Genomic DNA, 22,318 nt, shown 5'->3' on the forward strand with positions numbered 1-22,318 from the left:
TACAACTATCTACTGGGGCTTTTTTGGGGAAAAATAAATAAATAAATAAAATCTTAAAAAAAAAAAATAAAGACATAAAGTAGAAGTAAAAAGCCATTAAATAAAAAGCCATAGTCTCGCCATCTAAATAAAGCCTTATTTATATTTTGGCATGATTTACTTTCAATCTTTTATTTTTAGTTCATGAATTTGTAGTTCTACAAAGTTATAATTGTGTACTGTGTATTACTCAATTTGGCTTTTGTTCACTTAATCTCACTTAATGCACATTGTTCCATGTTATTTCATACTATGAAAAACATTATTTAATAATGTCAAATGATGTATGATAAACTCTTCTGTGATTCATCAGTCTGAGGCCCAAATGCAGGGAAGAAAATAAAGGTGGCAATACCTTCCCTTTCTCACTCCAACAAAAACAGAGCCTTATAGAAAAGGTGACTAACACATTTTGAGGTGTCCTTTATTTTTGCTGAGGAAGATTGGCTCTGAGCTAACATCTGTGCCAATCTTCCTCTATTTTGTATGTGGGTCCCCGCCACAGCGTGGCCACTGATGAGTGGTGTAGGTTTGCACCCGGGAACTGAACCTGGGCTGCTGAAGCAGAGTGCACCAAACTTAACCACTAGGCCACAGGGCTGGCCCCAGAATGTCCTTTTTTGAGCCAATTATCAGGACTGTGCACTAAAATGACATCTCTCCTAGAAGCTGCCTTTCCTTATAAAGAATTAGAAAATTAATGTGACAAAGGCAGAAAAAGGGATTTCAGACCTTCCTAAAAGCACTAGGCTGTTCATAGAGGGACCAAGAATCAGGGAGGCCCACGTTTACAGCAAAGTGAAAGATTCATTTAAAAGAGATTTGGGAGGGTAATCTAGGTCAGCCAATTTACGTTTGGCCAAGACTGCTGGGGACTGAATGTCATTACCATCTGACAGATGTTCAGTGCCCTGAATGAAGTGAGTTGGTCTCTTTCCAGTTTCTAGAGCAGGTGTGCACATCACCAAAAGAGAGGAAGAAAACCTGCTGTTAGTGTCGGCACTCATTAACACCTTTGCTGTGGGCTCAGCAGAAAGGCCGAGAGTTCAGTGGCTGTGGAAGGGGCTCATTTGCTCTGGAACAGATGGGGACACACTGATGAGCCCTTGTGAAACACAATTCTCAAATAAGTGCCCACAGCCTCAGAACTCCACACCCGGACACAGGCCTAGGGGGGCGTAGTCAATACATGGTTATGTTTGAACCTCGAACCCATTGGAAAACCCAGAGAGGCAACAATCATCAGCAGCCCCTTCACCAACTAAAAAAATAAAATATGTTGCTAGCTGCATTTTCAGTTTATATCCTGCCTCTTCCATGAAATTCTCTGTTTCTGATCCGATCTCTTTGGTACTCTGTTTTTATATTACTCCTTGGGCAGTCTGTCCAGCAGTGTTATTTAAATGATTTTATAGTTCAGCACATCCAGACAAGAACCTGAGATACTGGCCTGGAAGAAATGGCCCCCTTTTAAACTGTGAGACCACCTAAGAGACTCCAGAACCTTTCTGTTCCAACCTATACCCTAGAGAAGCCTCAGAGTCCCTCACAAGAGCCCAGCTTATCAACCCCAGGTCCTTAGCCTAGTTAGCATTCAAGGCTCCATCCAACCCCCTACATACCACATTCCTCACTCCTCTCCAGTCTTATCTTCCTTATTCTCCAACCTCATCCTTTCCTCTCCAATCAACCCATTTGTCTTGCTTTCATTACACACTTGGCAATTCTTTACTCTGCTCCCTTGAACAAATTATTGCCTCCACCAGGAATATTCTCTTCCCTTCTTTCAACACATCCACTGCCATCACCCATCTCCTCAGAGCCTTGGCTTAAAACTACCTCATTAGAAGAAGGCTTCTCAGACCAACGTCACATTGGGCATATTTAGTGCTGTACCATTTATTTTCTGTGTTTGCATTCTCTCTCTGATCACCAAGTTGAACCTTCAAGGTCAAGACTAAGGTCGTCAAGGTCTTCCCACTGTGGTCTCATACAATGCTCTGCACACAACAGATCTCCCCAAAATATTTGTGAACTAAAATGAATGTGATTTTCAAAACGTTCAATAAACGTGTTAACACAGAAGTGATTTTTATTAAAATAGAGCTTAGTTTGTGGATCCACTTTTCAAACACAATGAATTGATGACGAAGGTCATCACAGCAAAAGTGCTGTGGACTGAATGTTTGTGTCTCTCCAAATTCATATGTTGAAATCCTAACCCCCAGTGTGTTAGGAGATGAGGCCTTTGGGAGGTGATTAGGTCATGGGGGCTCCTCATATGCATGGAATTAGTGCCCCTATAATGAGGCTCCAGAGCGCTCCCTTGCCCCTTCCACCATGTGAGGACACAGAGAAGAGACGGCTGTCTGTGAACCAGAAAGTGGGCGTTCACAACTCAGAACCGGCCAGTGCCATGATCGTGGGCTTCTCAGCCTCCAGAAGTGTGAGAAATAAACGTGTGTTCTTTATGAGCCACTCGGTTTACAGTGTTTTTTTTACAGCAGCCCGAACGGACTAAGAGTAAAAGAGTGATGAGTAAGAAGACTGATTGACCGTCACATCTCTCAGCCTCTGCCAGTGGCCCTCCTGCCACTCCTGAGCAAGTGTAACAGCAGCTCCCAGCTGAGGAGGGAGACCTCAGCACCATCTACACACTCTGTCCTTTAACCCTAAGAGATAGAAGCTACTATTCTCTTATTAGCATTTTGCAGAGGGAAAAACAGAGCCTGAGAGAAGTTAAGCAATTTGCTCAGAATCGCATTTTAAGAGGCAAGTCGGCTTCTTAAATCAGATCTCTCTGATTTAAACAATAGTGGACACTGAACTAAGAGGAAAGGATGAAAAGAGGGTGGCAGGAAAGTACACGAAAAGAAGAATCATTTGGTCCCATTTGGCAGAGCGCCGTGCAGTCAGATCTCTCCCTATAACTGGCGGCTGCCGTGGCGCAGCCTAGATCCTGCATTCAGCATCCAGGGTGGCACTCATTCTCCCGCCAGGGAGGCGGGGCTGCTGATGGCTCATAGCGGAGCCCCAAGCTGGGACCTGCCCTTGGGAGAAGGGAGCTGCCTCACCAGGTTACAGCCTCACTCAGGGTGGGTCAGACGCAGGGGTGCAAACACCTGAGGCCTCTATCACAGTATTCCAGCTCAGCTTCTCCAGCTGCCCACTCTGCCCTCCTCCTTCCCTCCTTCACTTTTGTTGTTCCTGAGAGTACTCTGAAAAATCTCCTGCAGGCACCTCTCTGCCTCTGAGCCTATTTCCTGGGAACCTGCCTGAAGTCACTACCGGAAAATGAGACAGCAGAACTCAGGGCCACAGTCTGCGCTCTAACTAAAACCAGGAGAGACGCAGCAGGAGCACAGGCACGTCTCCTCCCCCAGCGGGAGCCGTGGAAAACCTGGCGGCGCAGGCGGAGCTGGATCTGTACCCTCCCCAGCTGGTGGCCTTCCCTGTCCCCTTCTGCCATCAAGCAGCAGAACCTCGACACTCTCTCCCTTCTCACCCCTCAAGCTCCGCTTCCAGGAAAGGACCTGATGAACTCAGTCACACCAAAGGAAAACCAATAACATTAATGTATTAATGCTTAATTAACGTGTTAACAACTAATCCTTGGCTTATTAAAAATAAGCTCATACTCACTTTTAGTTTAAACCAAAGGAGGAATACGTACAGCAAAATTCCAGGTATTGATTCATTTATTTACTCAGTGAAAACATTTATTTGAGCACCTACTGTGCTGAGCTGGTTGTGAGCTGTGTGGAAGGAGGAACGTTTTAGGTTGGGGGTGGCCCCCTCAGCCCTTTGGAACTGACCCCAGTGGTTCATTCCACCGACCCCTGAGACCTTCACTGTCCATCTTTGTCCCGGGTCCCACGGGGTGCACCAATTTTATGCTGATTCTACGGGGCCACCGGCAGTTGGTGAATTACCACACTGCACAGGAGCAGACAGCTGTGGGTCGTTCCCCCCACTCCCCCAGGACTAAGTCAAACTGTAGAGTCTTCTTATGTGGAGTTCATTTCACCAGAAAAACAAAGTAAGTAATCAGTCCCTCTTCTGCTCAACTTAAAAGTACACTAAAAGCTTTTGTCAAGACCCTAGGAGATGGTTCAGAAGAGGCAGCAGCCTTTTAAATTCAGTGTTCCCTGCTATTCAGCCAAGCTGTCTTTACCTGCTTTTGGACAGGTTCAAGATGAAAAGCACAGAGGGAAAATTCACCAGGCGGGGTTTGCCACAGGTATGTACTCTCTGTCTGAAAGATTCTTTATGTCTACTGAGCAAGAAGAAAGATGGAAGATGTTGCTTCTGATTTTCTCATGTCTTAAAAACGAACGCTGGAGTTGCTGCTCAGCTGCACAGAGGAATATACAAAGCTCTGAGGCAGCGGGCTCCCTCAGTGGAATCAGTGAGACACTGGAGCCTCAAGGACAAAGAATTTTAATTGCCGTTTACTACTGTTAGCTTGCTAGAAATCCCTGTATAAGTCACTTAGCCGTTCCTTAAACCTTAGTTGAAAGGAAAAAAGTGAGATGAATATAGACTCAGCTCACAGTTTGGGATCAGGTGTAATTAATAAAATACACAAAACTATCCTACATTGTTCATTAATAATTCCCAAAGATAATATAAACTCCCCTTTGGCAATATAAATGTAGCTTTTTAAATTTGGTAGACATGTTTTCATTAATAAAAAGGCAAGATTTTAAATACATAGACGAGAATTCTTAACACGCGCACATACATACCGGGGAAACTATAGACAGAAAATAATGCGAAATATGACTCACCCGTGATGAAGAAAAGGGCTTTCAGGTGTGACCTACAGCTCTGGGCTAATTTACCTGGATATGCTGCCACAGATGACCGAGCACGGTTCGACATTGTGCAAGTACTGGATGGCTTTGCATGTTCCTATTAAGATACTGATTCGAACGTGCCAAGAGAGTGGGGCCGTGTTACCCTAAAAAGACAGAGTAGTTGGTTTGGTTTCACTTTCTGAGTAAAAACCGTAGAAGTATGCTAAAACAGAAGCAGACGGTGAGGGGCGGAGGGTGAATCAACATTTTGGTTTGCCATAACCTATTTTTAACTCAAGACAGTTTTCCTCTACTACTGATGACCCTTCCAGGCCTCTTAATAGCCAATGGAAATACTCAATAATTTTAATATTAGCTTAATTGAAATATGGCTAGTAATGTAACTATGTCTAAAGGTTCATTAAATAAGATTTTAAAATTATATGTGGCATAACAGTTCAGATAATTGAGAATAATCTGTTTTTCCTCTAATCTTAACTGAAAATTAATCTATTTGGAAATCATTTTTACACTTATCTTTCAAAAACATCTTGGGAGGAATCATGGCATTTACTCAACCTCCTTGTCTGTAAGGAGTCTGTATCACCTTTATACCTATCCTTTGTACTGAATGGTACTCTGTGTAAAGTTATGCAAATCAAAATTATCTGAGAAATCAGGGTAGTTGATGCGAGCTCATTTGAAAAATAGCATCAATAAGGAGTAAGGACCAGCAAATCTTCTGGCCACCATGTTGCACAACAGACAATAACTCAGATATTTACGCAGTCTTCTAAGAGTAAGAAATTAATTCATGGAGAAGTCCTCTGCTTTCTTGGGAAACCCATTGTTGGCTCTCCGCTCATGTGAACACAGGTTGGCCTTCGGCTCTCTCAGAAAGTTTCAGCAGCTCACCCGAGGGTCAGAGTAGCAGGCAGAGTAATAGATAGGACTTACTACACACTGTAGTCTGTCAAAAAGGGATCCGTTTCTCATAAATGGATAAACCAGGCAGAACTTCTCACCCTCTGTGAAATATGTAGCCAACTCCAGAATATTTGGATGATGAAACCTCAAAACAGAAGATTTTTAAATCCATCAAACTGTTTATTCAAATAGGAAATGAATGACACTCTGGTTGAGGGTGGTAAGGTGGGATGGGGAACAGGTCTAAAGCAGAACATAAATTTGACCAAGGGAGGGGTCATTTCACCAGATACATGATACAGATCTGCTTTCCAAATTGGTCTAAAGCGTTCTGACAAATATGAGGCACTCTGATCGATTATGATCATGCAAATATAAATGAAATATCCAAATATAAGACAGAAAATTTAAGAAAGTAGAGCGTTCTTAAGATTTGGGGTGTTGGGAATTTTACAACACATAGACGACAAGATTTGATATTAATTTATTTTTATCCATGTGAAACCCAATGTAACTTAAATAAATAAAGATAATGCAACAGAAATGACCCATTTCACTGCTTTAGGTATGCATGTGTAAAGGCACCAGAAGAGAGTATGGAAGACTGTCTTCATTCATCCGTTTACTGAGCACCACGTGTCAGGTGCTGTACGAGGCACCAGTCACACAGCTAAGAGATCTCCAATGTCTTCATAAAGCTTGGATGGTTGTCTAAAATCCATGTGGCCAGTAAAGCTGGATGTGAACAAACACACCACTGATTTTAAATCACAGAATTCTATGTCAGTGTAGTATACATTTTTCAAGTTCCTTTCCTTAAAAACTCTATTTCTTGAAAGCATGCATTATCACTGTGAAAACCAATGGAACCCAGGTAACAATTATGAAATATAAAACAGGTGAAATTCACACATACTATGAACTCAGTTCAATTCAACAATTATTTATTGAATGCCTGCTATGTCCTAGACATGCTTGGGGATACTAAAAATAAATAAAGCTCTTTTTTTTTTAAAGGTTCTATTGATAAAGGCCTATTATTTGTTTCTTCAGCAGCAAAATTTTCTTATAAAACACACACCACACACATACTCATATATCTATGGCTCCCATATATACATGTATATAAGCCTTCTGATTCTTTTTATTCCTCCTTCCACATACACACACACACACACACACACACACACACACACAAACACATAGAGAGACTTTCATTTCTAAATATGTCAAAAACTTCTTTGACACAAGATCCCTACACCTGTTATGATTCAGACCATATCTATATGATGAAAAGCCATGGGCTGACAAGAAGTGGAAGCAACCTAAATGTCCCTCGACTGATGATTGGATCAAGAAGATGTGGTATATATATACAATGGAATACTACTCAGCCATAAAAAAAGACAAAATCGTCCCATTTGCAGGAACATTGATGGGCCTGGAGGGTATTATGTTAAATGAAATAAGCCAGAAAGAGAAAGACAAACACTGCATGATCTCACTCATATGTGGAATATAAACCAACACATGGACAGAGAAAACTGTATTGTGGTTACCAGGGGCAATGGGGGTAGGGGGTGGGCACAGGGGTGAAGGGAGACATATATATGGTGATGGACAAACAAAAATATACAACCCCAAATTTCACAATGTTATAAACTATTAAAATATCAAAAAAAAGAAAAAAAAAGCAATGGGCTGAAAAGGAATTGAGCTGGTGTATTTGGCTGCTTAAAGAGCTAATCTAGGGGTCGGCCCTGTGACTTAGCGGTTAAGTGCGTGCGCTCCACTACTGGCAGCCCGGGTTTGGATCCTGGGTGTGCACCGATGCACCACTTCTCTGGCCATGCTGAGGCAGCGTCCCACATACAGCAACTAGAAGGATGTGCAACTATGACATACAACTATCTACTGGGGCTTTGGGGAAGAAAAGGAGGAGGATTGGCAATAGATGTTAGCTCAGAGCCGGTCTTCCTCAGCAAAAAGACGAGGATTGGCATGGATGTTAGCTCAGGGCTGATCTTCCTCACAAAAAAAAAAAAAAAAAGAGCTAATCTATTGCACTAGCTGGTTGATTCTCCTGCAACTTAAAATATTTCAAAGAAAGGGGAAATCTTTTGGAAAGCAGTGGATAGCAGGCCTCATATAGACACAGCCATAGCCTGGGGCTCTGCTCTCCTGCTCACAGAGCAGAATGACCATTTGCTTATTTTAAAATATGACCAATCAAGCAGAAAATGAGTCTATGGGCCTATCCTTTTGCTACAAATTTTTAAGTCAATGGGATTTTAGATTATGTAGATCTGAAGGTCAGCGGATCTGATACCTTTTAAAATCAATTCAACACGTACTTCTGAATGCCTACACAGATAAAACAAGATGCAAGGCACCATGATGTGGGAGAGCAGACAGGTTTGAACAACAGACAAACCTGGGTTTGAATCCCGGGTCTTCTTTTCATCAGCTGTGTGAACTTGGGCAAGTTATTTAATCTCTATGATCTGAATCGTATCCCCCCCAAATTCATATGTTAAAGCCCTATCCCCAAGGTGACGGCATTTGGAGATGAGGACTTTGGGAAATAATTAGGATTAGATGAGGTCATGAGGGTGGGGCCCTCAGGATGGGATTAGTGCCCTTATAAGAAGAAACACCAGAAGTTTGCTCCCTCTCTCCATCATGCGAAGACACAACAAGAAGGCAGTCATCTGCAAGCCAGGAAGAGATCCCTCACCAGGAATCAAATCTGCCTTGATCTTGGACTTCTCAGCCTCCAGAACTGTGAGAAAATAAATTTCTGTTGTTAAGCCACCCAGTTTATGGAAGCAGATAAAACACCTACTTCCTGAGATTCTTATGAAAATTAAATGAAAGGTTGAACCTTTAGCCAAGTGCCAGGGCCTCAAAAATTATTAGCTCCCTTCCCTTCCCTTGATGAAGGAGGGAAAAAAGGAATCAGAAGCCACTGTCTAAGGAGTTGACAATTCTGTTAATGGCACAGGGATTAAGCAGTTCCCTTAACGTTAAATTTAAAAAACTCATCCTCAGGTCTCAGTTTAGATGTTACTTTTTCCAAAAAGCCTACTCTGCCAGCCTTCCCCCAAGTTACCATTTCCTCCTCCTTCAGGCTCTGTACTTGCTCATCTTATTACTTAGTTTACTGAACTTGCCTATTTACTTATGTATTTCTCTCCTAATCCCACTCCAGTGTGTTCTACAAGGAGAAGGCTGCATCTGACTTACTCATTAGTAAATGTCTGAGAAGAGGGAGATTGAAGGTGATTTAGGAAGTAAGTTGGACCTTGTAAAAAAGGTAGGATCTGCCTCAGTATCCTCATCTGCAAAATGGGGATAACCACAGTACTTGCTTCATAGAATTGTTGTGAAGGTTAAAGAATTACTGTATGTGAAGTGCTTGGTGTACGGCCTAAAACTAAATAAACATTAGCAATATAAATAATAATGATGGCATACCAGGAATACAGTCATAGAGGCGTTAACGCTTTCTAAATTAATATATAAATACCTCACCAGAATAAATCCAAATGGATCAGATATATAAATGTACAAAATGAAATCATAAAAGTACTTGGGAAAAAAATGGCAGAATTATTTTATAACCTCTCAGTGGGGAAGGCCTTTTAAACTATGATATAAAATGCAGAATCAATAAAAGAAAATATAGATTAAATTCAATTACATGAAAACCATTTCCACATGGCAAAAACTAGAATAAGCAAAGACAAATGACAATCTGGTAAAAAATTATTTGTATCTTGTAACATAAAAATAGGGCTAATTTTCTCTAATATATAAAATGTTCCTATAAACCATTGAGAAAAATACCAACAGCCTCATAAAAAAATAGGCAAAGGATATTATCAGATATTTCATAGAAAAGGAAATATATCTCCTAATATGTGAAAAGATTCATTCATAATAGAAAAAGAAATTTAAACTATCCCGAGAAACCATTTCCACTTAGCAGATTGGCAAAAATTAAACATTAAGAATAAACGCTATCTTGACAAGAATATGGGGAACCAGGCAGTCTCCTATATGACTGGTATAGTGTAAATTGGTACTATAGCTTCTATTGGAGGACAATTTGTTAACATGTAATGCACATAACCATTTGACTCTATAATTTTATTCATGGGAATTTATCTTAGATGTACTCAAACAGGTACAAAATAACGTATATGTAAGGTTTTCTTGTTGCAGCATTATTTTTTAATAATAAAAAATTAGAACAAATCTAAAAATCCATCAATAAGAGAAAATTTGACTAAATCACAATACAGCACACAATGGAATACTAAAATAAGAAAGTGAACAATGTATTTACACTACCTCTTGTTTGAGAAGAGGAAAATAAGAAAACAAAACACATGTAGGTTTACGCATAGAATATCTCTGGAAAGATATACAAGACACTGATGACTCTCTTGCCTGTGGGGAAATCAGCTGGGTGGTTGCATGATAATAGTGGTCGAAAATCTTTTCTTGGTTTATCCTTTTGTACTTTTGGAATTTTGAAATGTTTTTTTGATTTTTATTTTATTTTTTTGGTGGGAGCCAAAATGCAAATAAATAACGCTTAAATATAAAAACCCTATTACAATCTTGGTATAGTTTTTTGTTGACTAAATGATATATCTTAAGTTTTTATGATTTTTCTGGTCCTGGGTATAAAAGGAGAAGGATTTAGTATAATGCCTCCCCCACTCCCCCTTAACATATTGGTTTAGAAAACATCTGAAAAGAACATTTTCTCTTCATAAAGGGTGATGAGTGAACTCTATAGGGTTAGGGGCCCTCCATGAGGCAGGCTGCACAGCTGCAGATATGAATATATATGAAAATGAGGTCATTCTAGTTTGTCTCCAAGGACTTGCAGGCGCATGAATGAATTCCCAGAAAATAATATGCACATCAAAAGCACTTGATTTCTTTCTCCAAAACTCTCTTCCTGAACAGGGTTATACTGATGAAACAGTTTCTTGACTGCAATGTCTCTCAGGAAGGGGGAAAAGGTAAAATATATACAATTCTAATGTTCTAAGAATTACTTTACATTCAGCTGTGTTAGTCACCCATGATTTAAGCCACTTCCTTGTGACAGTTTATTGTAAAGATATGTTCAAGAGAATTATGTAAATAGTCTATTTTAAAATGTGTTCTAAGGAATATACCAAGGCAGATGTCAAAAATTTACCCAATGTTCTAACATCCAAGCCACAGCTATTACATGCCAAGCTCTGTGCTACAGAATCAAAGACAAAAACCAGGCATAAAGGGAGAAAATTTCAGAGAAAATATACTCACAGCAGTAAAACTTCAAGCTCAGATAAAAAACTCTTCCATTGTTTCTTACACTGCATTTTTTTCTCCTAAATATCACATAGAAACACAAGAAAAAAAATAAGGAAAGGATCTCTATTTCTGGGATTCTTACCTCAGGGTCTATAGTCTCCCTGAAATTAGATGAACTTTTTGGTGTAAATGCAAATGAACATTTTTCTGGGGAGAGGAACCTTAGCTTTAACCAGATTTTCCAATATCCATTAACCCCCAGCAATCAGAACCGCTGCTCGTCAGCTACGCTGTCAGGGTCATTGCTATAGTTCGTTACTAGAACTACCACTCCTGAATTAAAAGTTTTTCATGTAACGTACCACGTTGCCATATTTTATATTCAAACTTTCGTCATATTTTGCACACGTTTACATAAATTCAAAAATATTGTATGTATCCAAAGAAAATCCTATGACAGTTAGAAAGCCCCCACTCGATCTCACAAAGAATCCAGTTTGTAATCGCTGCGTTCTGGTTAGAAGTGATTTCACTAACTTGGCAATTATGACGTGGGCCATTTGGTTATGTCGGTTCAAGTTTACCTTTGTATTAATTTTGAAAAGATGGGCTTACTAAGCAAATGAAAAATATAACTCCTTACTTCAAAGAGACTTCAGAAGCTAGCCCAGTGCCTGATACATGAATATTTACTGAATAAATTACAGCATTCCATAACATTGTACTGAGCACCCACTCTGTGCCTGGCACTGTTCTCGATAGCTTCATATGCCTTAGGCCATTGCCGGCCTCTGAACCTCAGGTTCCTAACTTCCACCATGAAAGAGTTAAATTAAGTGTGCACCTAGGTCCCATGGGCCGTAAGGCTCTCTATCATTTGCAAATTGCTGGACAGGGCAGAGTTTTTAGAGCTCTCTGTCCTCAGGAAGAAAGGGAGAGAAATCCAACAAGAATTCTGGAAGCTATTTTCCAAGTTAATCCAGGAAGTCAGAAACAATAAACTAGGCTAACAAATCATTTTCAAGGACCACTTTACAAGAATTTATATTTTAAAAAATCACTGTCCTGGGAGCCAAGTGGATTGGGTTTCAGGCCCATCTCCAACACTCGCAATTTGTGACTTTTTGTCACTTAACCTCCCTGAGGTCAGTTTTCTTAATCTGAAAAACGAAGGGTTAGTTTTTGTGTTCGTGCTAGCCTAGCACTCTTGCTGCTCAAAGTGTGGTCTGTGCACGATGAACATCAGCTTCACTGGGAGCTGGTGGGAAATGCTGACTCTCAGGTCCCTGCCCAAACGTGCTGAATCAGAATCCGCACGGTAAGATCTCCAGGCGATGTGGATGCTCCAATCTAACACACCAGGACATTCCCTCTGAGAAAGGTTATTGAAGTTAATGACCCAGTGTTACAAAACTGCACTTCTTGTAGGAAATGCTCTGTGGCTACAGCTTCATTAAATCATCTCATCTTTCCTGAAAAGTGCGTGCGTGCGTGCGTGCGTGTGTGTGTAGCACTTTGTACAGTCTCTACGTCTTTAGTACCTCCTGTCTTTTGACTAATAGTGATTAGCAAGTAAATTCATGAAAAGGACAAATGTGCTTTACTCCATTCATCCAGCAAACATTTATTGAGCAACGACAATGGGCCAGGCCCTGTAATAAGGCTCTGGGATACAAAGATAAACAGGAGCTCTGTAAAGAAAACCATCTCGTCCATCGGGAGAGGCGGATGGAGAAATCAATAGGTACTATGAGATAATGCTATGATGCTCTGGCTACGCTTAGGAGGGTCACCAAAACCATTCTGGAGAGGTTGGAAGCAATCAGGGAAATGATCATTGTCTTTGGGACAGGAAGGGAAGCAGATCTAGAGGCAAAGACATCCCATTTTGAAGCCAGATTCCTGGAAAGAAAACTCCCAGAAGAGAGTGCGAGCTGCAGAGAGAAGAGGAAAGTGGATGGATGGAGCCTTTGGGGAGGTGGCCCTAGGCTGGACCTTAAGAGAAGGTACAAATGAAGCCAGGAGCACACTGGCTTCAGTGAGGCCTCCTCCAGAGTAACCACATTCTTTTTGTTGAATGGTTTTACCAGCAGATTGTTTCATGTCTTTATTGGACCATTCATCGTCTCAGGAATCTTGAGATGTCTGTATAGAATTAGTGGGGCAAAATGCAATTTGGGGAAATAGAGAAATCAGGTTAATAATTTTTTTTTTTTTAAAAAAGGCCCTGTAATCCAAGCTGCAAAAGAGGAATCACCTTAGATTCCTCCTTCTCCTCTGTTTCCCAGAACTATCTCACAGATCACTAGATCTGAGCCACTTCATGTCATCTTTTAGGCACACCTTCTCCTCACCACCTCCACTACTCCTGCCCTGGCTTATGGCAGTTGTTATCAACACTGGCTACACATTTGAACCACCTGGGGAGCTTTTTAAAAATACGAATGCCTGCTACCCCACCACTACTCTGACCTAACCAGATGCTACCAGGCTCATTGTTTAGAAGCTGCTTGGTGATTCTAATATTAGAGTTGAGGACATTGGTTTAAGCCCTATCCATGTCTTAGTTTACACATCTAAAATACCCCACTACCAGCTCTTTGTGCCTCTAGTATAGTACTTTCCATCTTTTCTCCAATACTCCTGCATCTTACAGTCCATCCTCTAATCTGTAACCAAAGTTGTATTTCAAAAACACAAAGCTAGTCCTTTCACTCTCCTACTTAGAAACCATCCAGGGACTTAACCTATCTTTCCAGGATCATCTTTTGCCACTACATTCCCACCCCCCACACTAAACTCTACTCCACCGAACGATCTGTTATTCATGAGTAAGACACATGCGTTCATGCATGCACCTCTAGGCCTTTGCACCTGCTATTTCTTCCAGAAGTACTTCCCTCCCTCGCTGCCTGCCAAAATTCTACTTATCCTTCACAATCCAGCTGAAAGTCACTTCCTTTCACCCACTTTTCCATTTGTTTATTGCAGAAACATTTATTGAGGGTTACTCTGTGCCAGGAACTCTTCTGAGTGCTGGATGTACCCCTCCCCTGGCTACCTTTTATGTGCTCCTGTGACCTTTTGGACAAATTTCTGCTAAAGTTATTCTCACACCGCAGTTTAACCTTTCTTTAGCTGCCTGTTTCCCCTGTAAGACGGTGAGCTTCTTCAGGACAGAACTATGCCTTACTGGTCTTTGCATGCTCTGTACCTGGTCCACAGAAAGAGTTTAGTAAATGTTTATTGATTGTTGACTAACAACGAAGGACACGATGAGCAGCTCTTTTGGGTGTATATGTGCGTCCCTATCTCTTTCTGACTCCTGAGTTTGGTCCATACCCTTTCTGCTTTGCTGGCTACAGTCACTCATCTGTCTCCTAACCTCTTACTCTGATCTGCTGCAACTTTCCCATCCTCCTGAACTGTGATAGAGACAATGTATGAAGTAGCACCAAATTGTGAAGCTGCCTGGGGAGGACACTGCCCATCCTAAAAAACCACGAAAACTAGAGCAGACCATCATAAGCTGACCATCTTAAGCGAAGTCCCAAAGGTCCTACAAGGCTTTTCAGAAAAGTCTTTCCCATGCAATACATCTGGGGAAGGGAGGCATTTAACTTCCACATTCCTGCAAGACACGAATTCATTTCTCAGTCATTTCTCCAGTCACCTGAGGTCATATATCTTATTTCCATTTATGAAATTTTATTTTCAAATACACCTCCTTTCAACGTTGATGAAAAATGACACATTCTAATATGAAATACGAGCAAATAAATGGAATTGATATCCTGTGATAGTAATTCTTTCCATACCTGTTTAAATAATTTAATGGCATATGTTCGGTTTTGGATCTCCACTCTGTATACCTCAAAAATCTCCCCTTCTCCAATTAGGAAGTCTTTGTGGAAATTTTTGGTTCCTTCTATGATGTTTTGAAAGCTGACAGAAGATTTAGACAATATTCCTTAGGAAGGAAAGTAGGGAGAAGATAAGTTACTTTTTCTCTTTTTAAGAATCAATGCCATCGTTATAGAGAGTCAAGACTTCCATATTAGAAACACATCAGAGCTCAGTGGAAAGTCTGGAGAGCAAGGCCCATGAACCCAGATGGAAGCCCACCATGTGCTCTGTGCACATTTACTTGGGTCTGGCTCCCACCATCCCACAGAGCAAATGGCTTTTTAAACATTTGAACAATAGCACTCTGATTCTACCACCTTTCCAAAGAGATCAGCAGAAGAGCTTAGTTAGGGAAACATGTCCAAGATTCTGTTTCCTGGTCATTAGATTAATGGATTACTGTTGACCCACTGTGAACCTAAAAAAACTACAGAACTGGAAATCTTGATATGACTAAACAATATGCTCCAAGCATGTCCGATAGAAGCATTTTTCACGAGCCAAATCCTCTAAATGCCTAACTCTCTTCCTCAGAGTAAATTAGGAAGATGCTTCAGCTTTTTAAAAATCCTCTAAAGCTGAGATTGGGAGAAAACATTTAAAAGGTAATCAAATACAAACTCAAAGGGAAAAGCTTGGCTAAATGCCTCAGAGCCCAATTTTGGCTCTATTTCCACAGTTCATGTTTGACTTAGACCTTATTGCTAAACCTCAAAGGATCAAAACCTTGTCTAACTTTTCCATTTCTCTTTTGAACCAAAGAAGCATCAGATCTAGTGGCGAAGATTAGGCAAGGCAGCCTTAACCAGCCACTAAAGCCTATCAGAATGATTCCCAGGTAGAGCTAAATTATTCTCCCTGCTGATAAAGAAGGAAAGTTGATATGGAAAATAAGTGGATTTTCATAGTGACCTTCAGCATTGCTCTACAAATATCTCTAAAGATCGCTGCAAGTGCTATAAAAATTCCTAAAACTATACAAACCCAGCGTAATTTTTAAAATGTTTTCCTATGACACATAAAAATAGCAAATTTCACTAACAGAAAATAAGAAATCCCCTTAAGTGAAGAGACTACAACAATGTTCCTTATTGGCCAATGGATTTTTAACATGACAATAATATATCATCCATCAGAATTATGTGTCAGTCAAAATTGTGACTATTTTGATATCCATGAAAATTTTATCGTGAATCTGCATAATAATGAGTAGTTAATAGGTTGGGTGAATACTTTTCCCACTAAATTCACGTAAAGGAAAGCACGATTTGAAGAAAAGTTGGTGTTTTTTTTACCTTTTTCATTATGTTTAGGAATGAGAACATTATCCACTGTGACATTGGTTGTTTCCTAAGAGAAGAAATACATATTAAAGTAATTCCATTTCATAAGTCCAGAAAGAACAGAACCTCAACAGAAATCCAAAGCTTCCTCTGGGACTATATAATGCAGTAGAGTGGAATCTAATTTAGGAGAAAGCTAGCAGAAAGCAAAGTTATTTTATTTCATTCAATTGTATTCATTGCCATATATATTTAAGGCTTTCATACCAACTGTAAAAACTCAAGAATCAATGTCATAGTCAGTTATAGTCAATTTTAAATGATTTCTATTGCTATAAAAATGATCACTGCTCATTTGCTCTAATAAAAACTAAGAGCAACGTGCAAAACACCAACTAGAACAGGAAAATTAAAAGCTGAGTTAAGACAAAGGCATAACTTACAATTCTCTTAATAGTTCTAAGTCTCGTCTCTGACAGATCACTGAGAGGAGAAAGTTCTTACCTCTTCAAACATTTATGAATCTCTAATTTCCTGAATCCCCAACTAAACAAAGAATAAGGAAAGAACTAAGGTTTTTCTGGTTTTAAAAAAGTACCTGCAAATCTAGCATTTTTCTATCTGATAATTGCTTTCCTTTGCTCAATTGTCTATACAATAGAGTTCAAGAGTCATTATCTATGCACGCACACTCTACCTTGGGTAACATGTTTGGAAATCCATCTCCTGGGTGACTGTGTTCTGAGGGATTCAAGGCTGCTCCTGAAAGAGAAATAAGGGGGGGGTAGATACAAGAAAAATTCTATGTTCCTCATAAACATGATTTTTTTTTCTTTCTTACTCATAAAAATAAATACCTTGACAGTAATGTTCATTTTTAAGCTCAGTGTCATTCCCATTGAATGGTTACAAATTTATGTATGTGAATAGCTTCCCAACGATCAAATATTATACAAACATACTTTTGTTCACTTAAAACATGAATTCCTACTTTAAATTATTATTAGACATCATTGCAAATATCAAAGTATGAAGTAGAAAGTTGAAAGGAAAAAGCAACACTTATCAGCTTTTCGCATATATATTTAAAATTTTTACAATTATGGGATTATATCTCCCTAGGTTAATTTATTTTTTATCCTATCGTGTTCCATAAGGTATTAGATGTGTGTGTGTGTGTGTGTATCAACCACAAACACCCACCCCCCTTCCCAATTGTAGACTATAACTTCTGTCTGTTATATTCTGTCTGAACTGAGGTAGTCTATGTAGCTTCCTAAAAGATTAAAACCCTGCAATATTTTGCTGTCTCTTCTGACATTTTGATTCATACTTTAGAAAAATTTTATTTCATCTTCTAGTTTTTCTTAGATTGTGTTCTAGTGTTTCTTAAATTATTTTGCTTAGAATACTGGCAACAAAACATAATCAATTAATAACAACTCTCCCTGAACAACATTATAAACAAATTAGATCTAACAGACATCTGTAGAACATTCCATCCCAAAACAGAAGAATATACACATACTTTGCAAATGCACACTGAACATTCTCCAGAATAGACCACATGTTAGGCAATAAATGAGCCTCAATAAACTTGGAAAGGTTGAAATCATACAAAGCATATTCTCTGACCACAATGGAATTAAAGTAGAAATCAGTAACAGAAGGAAATTTGGGAAATTCACAAATACATGGAAATTAAACATACTGACAAATAACCAGTGAGTCAGAGAAGAAATCACAAGGGAAATTAGAAAATACTTTGAGATGAATGAAAATGAAAACACAACATATCAAAACTTATGGAATGCAGCGAAAGCAGTGCTTAAGGGAAATTTATAGCTGTAAATGTCAACTTAAAAAAGAAGAAAGATCTCAAATCAATAACCTAAACTTTTGCCTTAAGGAACTTGAAAAAGAAGAGTAAATTAAACTGAAGGAAGCAGAAGGAAGGAAAGAATTAAAATTTATAAGAGTGGAAATAAATGAAATAGAAAATAGAAAAACAAAAGAGAAAATCAATGAAACTAAAGTGGGTTCTTAGAAAAGATCACAAAATTAACAATCTTTTAGTTAGACTGACCAAGAAAGAAAGAGAGGAGATACAAATTACTAAAACCAAAAACAAAAAAGGAGACATAACTACCAACCTTCCAGAAATAAAAAGAATTATTAGGGAATACTATGAACAATTGCATGTAAAACATTAGACAACTTAGATGCTATGGACAGATTCCTAGAAAGAAACAAACTACTGAAACTAACTCAAAAAGCAATAACAATCTGAATGGACCTATAACAAGGCAAGAGATTGAATTAATATTTTAAGACTTCTCACAAAGAAAAGTCCAGGTCTGGATGGCTTCACAGGTGAATTCTTGTTGGTGGTGGTGGTGCCGTCAAGTAGATTCCAACTCCTAGTGACCCTGTGGACAGCGGAGTGGAACCCTGCCTGGCCTTTTTGCACCGTCCTCTCACCTTCTGGTGCTATATCAGACAATCCTCCTCTGCTATTCATAGAGTTTTCACGGCCCATTTTTTCAGAAGTGGGTGGCCAGGTCCTTCTTCCTAGTCTGTCTAGTCTGGAAGCTCTACTAAAACCTGTCCACCATGGGTGATCCTGCTGGTATTTGAAATCCCTGTGGCATAGCTGTCAGAATCACAGCAACATGCAGCCACCATAGTATGATAGTGACAGATGGGTGGTGTGGTTCCCTGACCAGGAAATGAACCCGGCCATGGTGGTAAGAGTGCCAAATCTTAACCACTAGACCACCAGGGCTGGCTAGGTGAATTTTACCAAGCATTTAATGAAGATTCAACACCAGTTCTTCATAAATTCTTCCAAAATAGAAGAGGAGGTAACAACTCCCAAATCATTTTACGAGGCCAATATTATCCTAATGCCAATGCCAGAAAAAACATCACAAGAAAAGTATAGACTAATATCCCTTATGAATATAGATGCAAAAATCCTCAACAAAATATTAGCAAACCAAATCTGGAAACATATAAGAAGAATTATATAACACGACCAAGTGGGATTCATCCCAGGAATCCAATATTGGCTTACTATCTGAAAATCAATCAATGTAATACACCACACTAACAGAATAAAGAACAAAACCCATAAAATCCAATAACCTATAATGATAAAAACCCTAGGAATAGAAAAGAATTTCCTCAATTTGATAAAGGACATCTGTGAAAAGCCCACAGACAACATTAACCATAACTGCAAATGACTGAATGTTTTCCCCTTTAGATCAGGAACAAGAAAAAAATGTCTGGTCTTGCTACTTCTAGTCAACATTTTACTACAGGTTCTAGCCAGGGCAATTAGGCAAGAAAAAGAAATAAACATCCAAATAAGGTATTATAGCGTAGAACAAAATTTGAAGTTTGGGGGCTGTAAGGGCACTAAAAGTCATTGTCCTTTTGTTGCTCATAAAAAGAGGGACAATACTTCACTGTCATATAAAATGGAAGATTCAAAATGGCTCTCCTAAGAAGCCAGCAGAAAGCTGTGGATTTCACGTCAAAACTAGAAAACAATTGCTGACCACTAGAATATAAATGCAAAATGTGATATGTAGGACACACATGCCAGAAATATAACGACGGCAAGTAAAGATGCTAGCTTCTTGAACAAGTTGGTTGTCCTGAGATCTGAGGGAACGTTTTATGGATGTGAAGAAACCGTCTAGCAGCCGCCACCTGAATTGCAGCAATAGTGACTGAGAGTAAACACAAGGCCTTTCAGTAGGACTCATAAGAAAATCCAAATCTACAAAGTGATCTCTGGAGGCTGGCAAATGAAAGGTAAAAAAATTCCTCTAAAATGAAAACCATCCCACCAAACTGAACGGTTTTAAGGAAGCGTAGACAAAAATGGATATTTGGATAGATAATGGATTATTTGCATAACTGATTAACTGTCCATGGTAGCAACAAAGAAAGACTAAATCTTTTTATGCATTTTCAGTTAGGAGCTCCAACTTCTAATTCAGTGAGTAGCTATCATAGGAGATGCCTGTTCAGCAGCTACACTTAATGTTCTCAATGAACCATCACATTGTTTTTAATAAGCTATACAATTAACGTTTTTAAAATTATAATTCAAAGCATCCACTCAACAAATCGCAATTAGGTAATGCTATTTTCCTTAGCAAAGGACTCAGAGCAAGGTGCTATCCTCCTCTTCATCTCAGATTTACCTAATTCTGGTACAAGGGCAGTAAATAATTGTCTTTCTACCAATCGGCTAATCTCACATTTTAAAAAGTGAAATCAATTTTGCATGTGCAACAGACCAGGAGTCACCCAAGAATGTGAAATTTTTGTCTACTCACAGTCCACATCATTCTCTGCTGCATGAACAAACAACATAGAGGTGGAAAGATACCATAAAATCTATGCCAGAACACTGAAGCATAAAACATACCCATGTATCCTATGAAATTGGTGTGAGTTTATATTGTGTAGGTGGTTTCAGTGGCTGGAAAAGGCTCAGATAATGAAAAGGCATTGCATTTACAGTTCCCAGGGACTCGCTGCATTTTACTTGATCAGTCAGCTTCATAGTGAAGCATTCTGCTGTAGGAAACTAAGGGACGAGATAGTGTACAAAAGACAAAAGGGATTAGCCAAGTTATACAGATAATATCATAGTGGAAGCCTATTGGGAACTGTCTAATATCCCATAAATGTGAAAAATCTACAAAATTAAAGTCAATCTGAAGTTTCAGTTTTCCGGTACAAATCTCTCAGGATTTCTTCTTTGTGTTTGTAAAGCTTCTTTGGGTGATAAGGTAGAAGCTCGGGTGCACTAAAAATATTACCAAAGAGCATGTGTGCAAATATACAGAACTAACAATATGCCTAGATGAAAGAGCCAAAGAATAAGAATGCTGATTCAAAAGAGTTTCCAACCTAAGAGCCCGAGTCTATAACGTAAGACCCAAGATCACTCAAGATCATTCTTGTTGAAGTGAATAAATCTAAGGTGGAATAAACAGAACAGGTGACATTAGACGGTTACTTCTTGATAATGAATGGAGAAAACTTCATGAGCTTTACTGATCAGGTTACTCTAAATGTAAGGCATGACAGAGCATCAGAAGCAGACAAGACAAACAGACGGAAGAATGAGGCCACCGTGGAATGGATAGTAAATGAGTAAGGCAGAGTTAGAAGCCACGGCATAAAAACAGTAGTAAAGATAAAAGAGCGATCCCAGGATTATTCCAGAGGTATCATTTGTACTGAAATACAGAAGGAAAACCCAATTATACTTTTAACTTCTAATCATATGATAAAATAAATTATAGCATTATCTAGATTTTACTTATATTGTGATTCTGACTATGTTTGTGATTCAAAGAGTTTTTTAGAGATCTGGACAGACAGCTGATTCTCTTAGCTAAGAATGAAACATTTAAAAAAGTATAGTTTGTAAGTAAATTTTTAGAAAAACCCAAAACCATAAAGTGATTGAAAGGAATGGGTTGTATAAGTTTGGCAATAAGGAAAGAAAGTGTCACACAAAAAAAGGGAAGCTGCAAGGCCTCCTTCAGATAAAAGCCACAAGCAAGAAATCACTGACACACAGCCTGACCAATCAGTGTCTTGGATAAAATGCAATATTTACATTTACAAATTGCAACTCCTATAAAATGGACGGAGAGCCACATCATAAGAATCAGCATTTACCGTGGTTTGCAATTAGATGGATAGCTCGATGATGCCCCATCTCCTGGAGAATCTGTAAAAGGTCACCAACGGTCTTGTTTTTCTGTGCCCAGGACCAAAGTAATTCTCTCGTCCCACTTTTACCTTGGTCTACATATTTTTCAATGTGACGAACATCCAGCCAACTGTTTGAAAGTCGCTCCGCTGTGGAAATTGTAATAGGAAGCACCAAAGAATAGTTTACTTTAGTTAGAATACTTGGTTCTACGGTTATATGTTTTATTTCATTTCATTTATAACTTTTATTTTGAACTAATTTCAGCACATAGTCCTCACCCAATTTCCCCTAAT

General features: G+C 39.2%; 1 protein-coding gene across 3 annotated transcripts in view; it reads right to left on the reverse strand.

Annotated features, from left to right (window-relative positions):
* The window catches only part of IRAK3 (interleukin 1 receptor associated kinase 3), a 56,298-nt gene that overhangs the window by 19,954 nt on the left and 14,026 nt on the right, over window positions 1–22,318 (reverse strand). For 2 of the 3 annotated variants that reach the window (XM_004429376.3, XM_087442065.1), the window contains exons 2-8: window positions 21,989–22,171; window positions 16,971–17,035; window positions 16,286–16,340; window positions 14,903–15,054; window positions 11,097–11,161; window positions 5,796–5,910; window positions 4,884–5,002 (exon numbers count right to left, since the gene is read on the reverse strand). In XM_004429376.3, coding sequence (XP_004429433.2) covers window positions 4,884–5,002; window positions 5,796–5,910; window positions 11,097–11,161; window positions 14,903–15,054; window positions 16,286–16,340; window positions 16,971–17,035; window positions 21,989–22,171 — 754 coding nt within the window. The remainder of the gene's footprint in view (window positions 1–4,883; window positions 5,003–5,795; window positions 5,911–11,096; window positions 11,162–14,902; window positions 15,055–16,285; window positions 16,341–16,970; window positions 17,036–21,988; window positions 22,172–22,318) is intronic. The other variant, XM_014786704.2, reaches the window with a different exon arrangement.

Source organism: Ceratotherium simum, chromosome 17, assembly GCF_057802395.1.
Source record: "Ceratotherium simum simum isolate JZ-2026a chromosome 17, ASM5780239v1, whole genome shotgun sequence".
Lineage (NCBI taxonomy): Eukaryota > Metazoa > Chordata > Mammalia > Perissodactyla > Rhinocerotidae > Ceratotherium > Ceratotherium simum.